This window comes from Ursus maritimus, unplaced genomic scaffold, assembly GCF_017311325.1.
Source record: "Ursus maritimus isolate PB19 unplaced genomic scaffold, ASM1731132v1 scaffold_2, whole genome shotgun sequence".
NCBI classification, from domain to species: Eukaryota; Metazoa; Chordata; class Mammalia; order Carnivora; family Ursidae; genus Ursus; species Ursus maritimus.
In genome coordinates, this window is record NW_024424452.1 from 92,530,470 (window position 1) to 92,542,496 (window position 12,027).

The 12,027-nt window shown below is 38.5% G+C and overlaps 1 protein-coding gene across 1 annotated transcript in view; it reads right to left on the reverse strand.

Moving 5' to 3' along the window:
* Nucleotides 1-1,968: 1,968 nt before the first annotated feature.
* The window catches only part of DTL (denticleless E3 ubiquitin protein ligase homolog), a 41,564-nt gene continuing 31,505 nt past the window's right edge, over nucleotides 1,969-12,027 (reverse strand). The window contains exons 14-16 of the mRNA XM_040636365.1: nucleotides 6,159-6,991; nucleotides 3,895-4,005; nucleotides 1,969-3,791 (exon numbers count right to left, since the gene is read on the reverse strand). Coding sequence (XP_040492299.1) covers nucleotides 3,907-4,005; nucleotides 6,159-6,991 — 932 coding nt within the window. The 3' untranslated portion in view covers nucleotides 1,969-3,791; nucleotides 3,895-3,906. The remainder of the gene's footprint in view (nucleotides 3,792-3,894; nucleotides 4,006-6,158; nucleotides 6,992-12,027) is intronic.

A 12,027-nucleotide genomic window follows, 5' to 3' on the forward strand; every position in this document is an offset into this window, starting at 1 on the left:
AAGTTCAGGTGCTCTAAGCAGCTGCTGAATGAAGTTCCCAGAGGGAAGAGTCTGCATTGCATCTAGATAGCACTTGCCATATTATTAGGTGCTCACAAACAACTCCACTCAAAGGACTTGAAAATCTGATCTTTGCCTGTTTCTCTCAAATGCTGACTTTACCCATTGAAGTGCCATAGGTAAAGTGACTCCTTTGACAGCAAAAAATAAAGAGAAGAACTCTGCAGACCAGGTGCCTCACACAGGGCTTGGCACCCAGGTGATGAATAAAATGTTGACTGAATTGAAAGCCTTCCAATCAAAGGCATTTTGAAATGTGCTATTCATAGTCCATAAAATGGCTTGAATACAAATTATTTAAATGTCAGAACAGGAAGGGGCATGTGGCAAGTTAAGGAAATTAAAGAGAAATGAAATATAAATGGAATACTAAACCTTTGAAATTCAAAATAAAGAACCTGGTTATATATCCTTGAAATCCTCTTTCTTGGCTTAGCTGGGAAATGGGAGGGATAAGGTTTGGGGATGGAACAAGCCTATTCTTTAATAATATAATACTTCTTATTTGTGTACTATGTACTTGTTATAAGCCTACTGATCTGAACAAGCTGCTTAATATGCTCAGGTGATTTTTTGAAAAGGCTGACTTCACCCTACATCATTCCCTAACGACCCTCGTGGTTTTTTAGCAGGCACTCAAACATAGCTCAGAAATAACACAGATTTTTCTACCACTTTAGACAACAAAATGAATCCCTTATAACAAGCTGGGCTTGTATTCCTAGCACCAGATCTAATGAAGCATTAGACTCACCTCATGTCCAACGTAATGTTGTGTTTGGCCTCCCTATAACTTTCAAACAGTATCTAAAGCACTAATGCATAAAGCAGGGTTTTCCATAATTCCCAAGAATTTAATGACTGGTTATTTCATGATGTGGCTTGATCCAAACCTGGGGCAGCCAAAGAATCTCCTATGAAGACCTGTTGAGAAGTAGTGAGACTTGATGAGCAAGAGCTCACTGGGTCCACATTCAGCCCTTTAATTGCCATAAGGAGGACAACAACTCAGTTTCCCCAGCATAACATTCTCACCCAGTCTCTCTTCTGATGCACATCTGTACAATGCTGTGCATGCTACCTAGCTGTGGAACTGATCCTACAAGACTACTTATCCTTTCTTTGCTTTAAGAGCTGTGTGAAAGGAAGTCTACACCCTCTTGGGACTAGAAAAAGCAGACAAACAGACCTGAGAGCAGCAGTTTATCTGCTATGATAGGCTCTCAAAAGCACATGTTGCCCTGATACGTGACCTATACAAGATCATGACCATAGGCTAATTCCAAGGTGGGGGTTAAAGCAACACAAACAAACTTTAAAAAGTTATCTCCAGGCATCCACATTGCACAGCTGAAGATTTAAAAAATGATTCCTATACAGGGTGTTCCAAAAGTCTTTTAAGCTATTAGGGCTGGAGATGGGGTGGTGAGCTAAACTTGCCCTCTGCCAGTCCAACAGAGGTAGCTACAGATGGTCTTGATTTATCATCAGTTAAATGTGCAGCCCAGATTAAAGGAAACATTTTAAAGGACTAATTAGTCAACCCTCACAAAAGTAAATTAAGGGGCTGTGTTGAAACAGCCAAAGGAAACTCTAATACAGCACTGTAGCAATAATGCTTGGAGTCTATTCAAATGGAAAAGCTTGGGCTGGAAATACTTGTTTAGAAAAAGAACTACATCACTCCACCCTACTTCATCAAGTAACCCAAGCCATCTTAAACACTCAAGGTCTGACCAAGCAAGACGTTTTTTGTTAAAACCTCTTTCAGCTTGAGCTAGATCATATTCTTGGGGAAAAAAAAATTTTATTCAATGAACAAGTAGAAGGGATTCTTGATTACTACTATGGTTCTTTTGTGTAGACTGCTTCTAGGTTAATGCAAAAAGCTCAGAAAAGGATATCAGATAAGGTAAAAGGCTTTATTATTCAGGATCAGCTCAAAGTCTGACACTGACAGAGGCAGGAATAATTATTATCTCATTACATTTGACCTTTGGCACCCATTTGAAGTACTAGTTTTCCAAGTGGGACATGTTACAGCCAGTAGACTTTCAGCACAGTTTCTATCAGCCACATTTACCCCAATTTTACTCAGTAGAGCTGTTAGGTGATGTTCAAGGATACAAAGAATATAATTATCTACTTTAGTTATCCTTCCCCCCCCACCCCCCACTGGCTTTCAAAGCAAGAGACAGGTAGCATTATTAGCAGATATGGTCATAAATAACACCTTTCCACAGCCTAACATTAAAAAATCAAACACTAATTATAAGTAGAGTTTCTAAATATTCAGTTAATGCTATGGAGTGCTTTGTTTCAAAAACAGCAATTCTGTGGCTTCTCTATTTTTCTCCTTGCATAAAAACATGGAGAATCCAAGTTTGATTCACATACGCAGTTCTGGTTGGTACAAGCTTAACTTATAGGAATCAAAAGAATTAAAATTTGTCATTAAGAAGAGATTTTAAAATTATGACAAAAATATGAATAAAATCTACATTATTTCTCAGGGATATGGATAAAATGAATCAAGTTTCATGATTGCTAGGGGATTTTCTTCCAAGGACATAGTACTCAGAAAGTACATGGAGCTTGTGTCTATGAAGTTATAAAGGGGAAAAAGAGAAAACAACAGTTCGTTTCAAGATGATTGATATGTACCTGCTGATTAAAGGGAAGATGTTCAAAATATTTTGCAAATTATTAACTTAGAACCAATCTAAACACCTTCTATGTTAAATATTTAGAGAAATTTCCATGACTTTTCAGCTCAGGGATATAATAGAGGGTTACTGTTTTTTATGTCTATGAAGAGAATCCAAAAAATCAAGTTAAAGCCAAGAATTGTTTTTTAGGTTCTGGATTTTCAGTTTAGAGCTATGTTCTTTTATGAAAGTACAAATAAGAAATCATTACTTTTTCTTAAATACGATGACTTGTATTTTTAAAAAGTTGCAGCCCCTAGAGAACTGAATTCAAGTTGAATTCAAACCCCAACTTTAATGTATGACTATTGATTTTATAAATATCTTTGTCTAGTAAATGGCAAAATTGTAACCTCTTATAGAACATGATGTTGGGTTGGTACCATAGTAAATTACTTAGTAAAAATAGAAGAACCTTAAGTCTCATATGGGAGATATATTTGGGGGAAAAAAGACAAGCAAAGGTTTCTAGTGTTGTTCTCCTAGTTTCTCCAAACAGTTGACATTTATCACTGCTCTTAAAAAAAGATGATTTTAACTTAAGAGACTGTATTTTAACACTGAACACTGAATCAAGATCAATGTACTTATCTGAACATCACATTTTTACACATACTAAAAAAAAAAAAAAACCTCCCAAAAGTGTAGTGAAAAGATTATATAAATTTTAAATGAAACTATATTTGTTTGAGGCAGCACAGATCCAGAGGTCCCCAGCAGAAGACTTCTTCAGCACCCGGCCTTCACAGACAGGCCCCCTGCTGTGACCAGGAGATACTTTCCACTGTGCACCCACAGTCTCAGAGTAGCAAGAGACAAGTCTCGCTTTTTGCCTCTACAAGCTGGGATTCATTATTGTAGAAAAGAGGCATAATTTAAAACGTGAAGACTACTCATTCAAAAAGTTACAGAGTGATAAACTTACTTTATGGAATTAAACACAGCATTCATCCCAAGGAAGCTGCATATAAGCTATGGTAGTAGAACCAGAGTGGGTAAACTTCAGAGTTGAAAGGATTTTCTCTGAAAATGAAAAAAACGGTAGCTTTCTTAAAGATTAGAGTTAGAGAATCACTCTGTTATATTTTTTGTCTTGTTTTAATGGGCCAAAGTTCAGTTAACTCACTCAGATTAGAATCTATAATTCTGTTGACTGTTCGGGACTGCAGTAGTCATCTTGGGATTTTCTATGGAAGTATGTACAGATTTTCCTCATGGAGCTGGGAGTAATAGTGACCTAGAAAAAGAAAGTTTAGATTTCAGAGATTTTCTAAGATAAAGTTCAGCTGTTAACTTCAGCAAGTTCTCACTAAAGGGTATTTTAAACTGCGATGCCTAGAAATTTGATCATTTAGTCAGTCAGCTTTCAGTCCCAAATATTTTGATGGCAATGTGTCTTTTGGCTGATTTGTACTGAATTTAATAAAAATTAAATAGACAGTATGCAAGGATGGAAGGGATAGATTTTTCATGTGAACATAAAATATTTACCAGTTAAACCTCCAAATAGGAACCAAAGGTTGTAATAACCATCCTCCTTGAAATAAATGAGTAAATCACCCTCCCAAATTTACAAATGGGATAGCGATTCAAATGGCAGCTGTACCCTCTTTTGAAGAAATCTACATTATCATCATGCACATAAAGCAGAAAATTCTTTTAAAGAAACTTTAGCTTCAAAGACTGAAATTATAAAACCAGAAATATATGGGACCAGCACACTATTTTTAAAAGCCTTTAAAATTCACACATTAGTGGAAACAATTCTGCATTGAAATTATTTTTCTGCTAACACACAGCTGAGACCAGTTCCTCTGGAAAAAAATAAGAATTTTGGTTAGGGGCAAAAAACAGATACGGTGATAATTTTGAGAGAAGAAAGGAAAGACTCCTTATAGCTATTTTTTTTTTCATGTTCTATAGCAGGGTCTTGATTGGAGCTTGTGTTTGAAGTAATCTTTAAAATATTTCTAGTTTATTCTCCCTCTAATTATGGGATAGGCTTCATGACAGCAGGAGGGTGATATGAACACATATTAAACTAGAACTGGCCTGAGGTTATCCAGCTTCTGCCTTTTAGATTCTTGGATTGGATTTTAATCATTCTACCACCTTCTCCTTAACACAGTGCAGGAGCTACTGTGAAGCACAGCAGAACCTTCCTTAACCCGTCTTGGCTTAACTTGCAAACTGATTACCTGAAAGCTTTTTAGTTCTTTTGACTGGTGCCCATATTCACCCAATGCTCATAGCTACTTCCCCCTCCACCATTAATAATGAGTCACCTGCTTTCCGAGGTTCACAAACCTATTTTCTGCCAGCAATACATGTTTTTGAAATTATTTAACTTAAATTTATGCCAGTCAATGAAATGAGTCCTAAAAAGGTAAGTGAAACTAAGCTGAATGTTTTAAAAGTATAGATATAGGTGAATTATCAAAAATATTGGTGTGAGCAAGATAACTCTAAAAAAGATTGGGGAAAATCATAAAAATCTGGAAGGATTCTGCATTTAAATTGCTTTGTAAGTATTTAAGTTTCACTGTATTTTAAATAATCATAAACTGTAATTACAAACTGGAAATCTATTTGTGGATGTTGGCATCTTGCCCGTGAATGTCAGCTTTACCTATAAAAAGGGGAGGGAACCTATAAAAAGTGGTGGCCAGGAGCTGGGAAAAATAAAAAGAAAAGATGGGGGTGGGTTGGGGAGGGAATAATATCAAACAAAGAAGAGGGAGGGTATCTTTGAATTGATATACTAGAGGATGATGAAGGCTTTGAGGAAACAAACAACAGGGCTGAGGGCTATGAACCTTGATGAAAGGTCTTTTTTTTTTTTTTAATTAATTTATGTATTTGAAAGAGAGGGAGAGAGAGAGTGAGAGTGTGCGCCCTCAAGTTCAGGGGGAGTGGGGAAGGGGGCTGTAGGTGCAGAGGGAGAGAAGCAGACTCCCCGTTCAGCAGGGAGCCAGGAGGGCTGGATCTCAGAACCCTGAGATCATGCCCTGAGCCACAATCAAGAGTCAGAAGCTTAATGGACTGAGCCACTCAGGCACCCCTGGACTTTGACAGAAGGCATTTTAATGGGAGGAAATAGGGTTGCTAGATAATAAAATACAGCAACACCCAGTTACATTTGAATTTCAAACAAATAACTTTTTAATATAAGGAATTTTTAGTATAAATATGTCCCATGCAATATTTGTCCTGAATTTTTATGTGCTAAATCTGGCAACCCTAGGTATAAATAGATTTACTTAAAAAAAAAAAAAGGCATCCTGACTTCTGAGAAGGGATTTGTGTCTGACCTCTTCAAGTTAGGGAATGTATCTTCTCACTGGCCCCTTTCAAGTTAGGAAATGCATCTTCCGACCACTGCCAACTTACCGGGCCTGGAGAAGTCTTTCCACTCTGTCTCCTGGAATTGGGGGTCTGGGAGGATGGACTTCGAGGAGATGAATTCTCAGCCTTCCGTTTGGCTGCCATGGCCAACAACCAGTTTTTATTCTCTGGGGAGCTATTCTCTTTGCCTACCACCTCAGACCCTTCTCCACAAGATCCCAAAGGAAGAGGTAGTGTTCCGCAGCTTTCTGAAGTGTAAGGACTGGCAGGAGAAGGAGGCTCTGAGATACTCATACTAGCTCCTTCGATCTTGCTTGGTTTTGTAGGACCTAGAGAGTCCTTACCAAGGTCTTCCTGGTTACCAGCAAGGCAGCACAGATCCAAATGAAGCTTTTCAACTGGGTCATCAAGCTCAGTCACACAGTTGCAACTCTTCACACACTTCTGTTTCACACTCTCCAGACAACTTGAGTCGAGTCTCCTCTTTACTCGATTTCTAGACTCTGAGCAAGCCACTGCTTGGGATGATTTCAGACTCACAGGAATGAGGGCTTTTCTTGGAGATGTGATCTTGGTCTCAGAAGCAGGTGGAGTGATGGGTGGTGATGAGGATGGTGTTCGGGTCATCCAGTTTCTAATGGACATCTTGAAAGATGAGGGTGGCTTGGGAGAGACAGAGGAGACAGAGCCTCTTCTGCTGATGGGAGACCGGGCTTTGGCAGGAGGGGTTTTAATAGAGAATGTGGGAGTATTTGAAGGAAGAGGGAGGTCTCCTGCACAGCTTGGAGCACAAGCTGCTGATGATGGGGAGGAAATGGATGGACTGCTCTTTACTCTGGGTGCTTTGGCAGGAGTACTCTGGCTACTTGTCACTGTCACTGAAAAAAAAAGAAGGTCACAAAAATCAGAAGTGAAAGTCATAGGAAATTCCTGAATTATCAAGGAAAATTATAGCTAACTTACTCATATAGGAATGGGTTTCCCAGTGAGTAGGTTACATAAATCATTGGATTCTTACCACACCCTTGCAACATTTTCCTTCCTCTTTCCTAACTGCCAGCCTCCTAACCACTGTTGTAAAACATATACTTACAAAAATCAAGAAAATACATAAAAATTAAAAAAAATTTCAAAGTATCCAGATAAACCCCTTTTAGCATTTTTTTCTATACTTGTGCATGTGATATATAAACCATACACCTCAAATTTTTTCTATACGAAAACAAGACCATAATGTATATACTATTTAGTAACCTGCTTCTTAGCATATTCAAATATTTCTCACATTAATATAGATTTATATTATCATTTTTAATAGCTACCAAGTATTCTAAGGTAACAGTAAGACATTCAGGTTGTTAATGATATTTTGTTTTCATAAGTAAAGTTGCCTTTAGGATTCCTATATATACTTTTGAGCAATGCTAGGACAGAGAGGCACCACCCAGTGGCTCCCAAACAGAAGAGCACTGGCCTAAACTTTGGCACATTCATTTCCTACTGACTTGAACACAACACTTTACCTCCTCTACTTCAGTTTCCATATCTGTTAAATGGAGAGCTTTTAATCTCCCCAAGAAATAATCCCATCAATTACTTGTTAAGGTTATTAGGCCTCACTTGGTTTTCCACCTTAATTTACAAATGGCTACTTTCCACAAGACAAAGAATGCCAAAGAACATTTCAGAAACTAAATGCTTGCTCTTAGTAAAGCAATCAAACAGTGGATAGAACTCTTCTCTATGTGTCCTGTCTCTTGTTTACAAGCAATGGCAAGTACTTCAGGCAAATTCTTACAAACTTCATGCTTCTTCTCCCTTGGGCCCCACCATAGACAGTTCTGTATTTTCTTACTTTCCTTCTGAGTTTTTTAGATTTCTGAAAGTGTTCCTATCTCCAATAAATAACAAGGAAAGGCCATCAGTTTATTTTCTAAGTCACAAAGTCTTTGAATTATAACTCTGATATTTAATTCAGTTTAATTACTGAATTGCATTTATATGCAATTGAATTTAGGATGAGCTGACATAAAAATACAGTGTCTCTTTTAGCTAGAATACAGATTTACAAGCATTAACTTCATGCATTTAGTTACCTTGTATGTTCTACCCCGTGCCTTTTTACTAATCAAGCAGTTTTGCCTTAAGACAGAAAAATTCTACAAACTGACTTTTGCCTAAACTTTCCCCCTCAACCATAAGTTTAGAAATGGCCAAAGTGATACTGCTCCCTCAATAAAGATCATTACTGGAAAACCCCATTTTTGTCATAACACACTAGACAAGGGAAGTTAGTGACAGGGGCCTGTCCCTGAAGCATCTGGTCATAGTCCTCATACTCATGTTCTAGAGCTCGATTAATTATTATTTCAGGAGCACAGAAACTTTTCATTTGTTTCAGTCCTTAGTGCAGGTCAACAGTCACTGCACAGCCCCTATAGTCATTAGTTCTGTTAAAGTGGGCTGAAGGGTATGGTTAAGGCAGAAAGTCCTAAAATAGTATAGGTCTTACAACATGCAGATTCTAAGACAGGATTAGGGGAGAAGGAAACCCAGGCCAGGGGCAGCTGGGCCTGGGTCACACAGATACCTAAGTTTCTGATACTTGAGCGGCAGACATCTGAAGTGTTTACTAAAGGTCAGTGGGGGATCTGATAAGGTAGAAAGCTAGGGCATTTCTCTTCCTTTAGGATATTAGAATGAAGGAAGGAGTGGACCATGGGGGTTCAAAAAGAAGATTTTATTAACTTGGGGGGCGCCTGGGTGGCACAGCGGTTGGGCGTCTGCCTTCGGCTCAGGGTGTGATCTCGGCGTTGTGGGATCGAGCCCCACATCAGGCTCCTCTGCTATGAGCCTGCTTCTTCCTCTCCCACTCCCCCTGCTTGTGTTCCCTCTCTCGCTGGCTGTCTCTATCTCTGTCAAATAAATAAATAAAATCTTTAAAAAAAAAAAAAAAGAAGATTTTATTAACTTGGAAGGCTAACAAAACTCTAGGCCAAATTTAAGTCTTTTTTAAAAAAATAGTAATTAGATTATTAAGATAATAAAAGTTCAAGGTAAAAAAAATCAAAGTTAACAGAAGAGAGTAAGGTGAAAAGTAAAAAGTCCTCTTTTTAATCTTCTCATTTTTCTCATGTTCTTGTGCAAGCCACAATTTTCTATATGCCTGTTAGTACACACAAAGGCATATCATACCTTAAAAACCCAACAATGGATTATTACACACATACACCACATACGCCCCCCCACATTCTGCAATTTGCTCGTTTCTCTTAAAAGTGTGATCTTTTTCTCTGTATCTCTACAAGTACATTAGATATACTGCCTTCTTTTTAACAGCTATATAGTGTGTCACTACATTGGTCCATCGATTTAATACGACACGCCCATTTAGCATATCATCTACTGAATCTCCACTGACCCTAGGCACTGAGATCTGATTACACCGTAGTATAGACTGCATTACTATCCTAAAAGCTTCCTGAAAGTCAGTTCCTTTGAAGAATTATAGAGAGCTTACTAATAATCAGTCACTTTGCCGCTCCTTTCTGTATAAGGGTTTGCCATCTGGCTTCACCCCACCTTTTCAGTCCTATCATGTACTCTGCTACTTTTGGATCCTGTTACAGGAGACTACTCACTGCTTCCTGAATAAGCTACGCACTGTCACATCCCTGTCTTTGTTCATGTGCTTTCTTGCCAAGTCTGCCTCTTCTTGGCCAGGCAAAAATTCTCATGTTTCAGGCTCTGATGACATCGTTAACTCCATTGTTACACAATTCACAAACTTCTTTCATTATGAAGAATTCACAAACTTCTTTCCTCCTCTCCCATAGTAAGTAGGCTCCTTTCGTTTATATAGCTAGAAGCAATGTACCAAACAAAGCTTTTCTATCTGCCTCCCGGACTTGACTGGGAGCACCTAGGGCGCAGGTGATGATGAGTTACTCATTTTTAAGTCTAGTGCCCCTATAGCACCCAGCAAGGAATTATTAAACAATTTTTGTTAAACATCATTATTGCTGAAAGAGATGATGGTGAGGTTCCAGGCAACAAAAAACACTCTTAAGTATTCTGCTGATGGTGAGACTATAGCAAGCCCCTGAGAAAGAACAGGTAAGGAAGGTTTCCTGCTCTTTAAGATAAGGACAATCATCTTTGTCACTCAATAATGCCTAGACCAGAGGTTCTTAAACCTGGCTGCATACCAGAAGTACTTGGAGCTTTATAAAAATACAGGTACTTGGTCCCCACCCCAGACCTACTGAACAATCTCTGGGGATACACAAACTTTTAAAAACTCCACCACTGGTTATGATGCACAGCTGGGGTTAAGAACCATTCACCTTGACAGTGCTGAGACTGTTGGCTGAAACAGTGAAACAATAGTTAAGTGATAGAGCAGGTGCCGGCTAGGAAAAGTAGGGCAGAGGGAAGAGGGGCTGTGCCTTGGATTTAAAGCCTTCTGGCTCGTGTGTTAAAAGGGCCAGAAGAGAAGATATGAAGCCCAGGATAGCCGTGAAGGGTCGGGGTGGCAATTAGAAGTTGGGAAAGCAGAGGACCATAATTTTTAAAATGGCAGTATGATTAGCAGCAGCCAATCTGCTGCTGGAAGCTGGGTTACAGGGTTGAATAGCCAATGTGCCAGCCTTTGGCATTCATGTGGGGTTGCTGCTCTGTAGCGCTCTTCAGAGGAACTCTAGCAGCATTCGAAATGGAGAAATCTAGGTATAACTCTTGGTCAGGTTTTTTTATTTCCTTTTTTTAAAAAAATATTTTATTTACTGATTAGAGAGAGGGAGAGAGTGCGCACACAAGTAGGGGGAGTGGCAGAGGGAAAGGGAGGAGCAGGCTCCCCCCCTGAGCAGGGAGCCCGATGAGGGGCTCAATCCCAGCACCCTGGGATCATGACCTGAGCTGAAGGCAGATGCTTAACCAGCTGAGCCACCCAGGCACCCCTCTTGGTCAGGTCTTAACTCAAACTTTGCTTTCCTGTGTTGAGTTCTAAAGGAGGCAGTACTGCAGAATGCTTCTAAGCATGTGCTCTAAACCCCGACTGCAAGTGTTTAAATTCTGGTTCTACTACAACTTCAAGGCTGTGTGATCTTAGGCAAGTCTAACTTCCTTGAGCTTCAGTTTTGGTTGTTTGGGAGCTAAATAAGATAATCCATATGGGTCCCTGGAATGATTGTGCTAATACTCAATAATGGCTAAATGTTGTTGTTATTAGTTTGGTCCAAACTTGGTCAACATGTGTAACTTTTTTTGTGACTTGTCTTCTAAAAATAAGAATAATTAATGACACACTAAAAATACTTAGTTAAGCAACTCACTTTTCATTAATACTTTAAAAATGGTTACTGCAATTAACATAGAAATACCACCTTTGGGAATCTATTTTAATGGAATGGGGGAACCCTTAATTCAGAAACAAATTTTCACAAAATATCAAAAACAAAACATCCAACTACGAGAGAATAGCTAGATAAACTATGGAACATTTACTCAGTGGACTGTTTTAAATATTTTGCTAAAAAGACAACATAGAAAGTGCTTAGGACATCATGTTCAGTGAAAACATCCCCAAGAAATCCAAATGTATTTACAGTATAAACATGATTCTGTTAATAAGAATCTCACTGCGGAAAAGGAGGAAAATCTCAAAAAATAACTTAAAATGTTAATTAAAATTGTGAGTGGTGAAAACACTGGTGGCTTTTTCCTCATATGATTCTTCTCTTTTTCATTTTCCAAAATTAGGGAGAGATAAGTAAATATAAAGACAAGGTAGTAAATAGATATCCATGTTTATGGATCACAAGACTTAACACAGCATTAAGATGGTAATATTCCCCAAACTGATCTATAGATTTGATGCAATCCACACCAAAAGCCTAGAAGACTATTTTGTAGA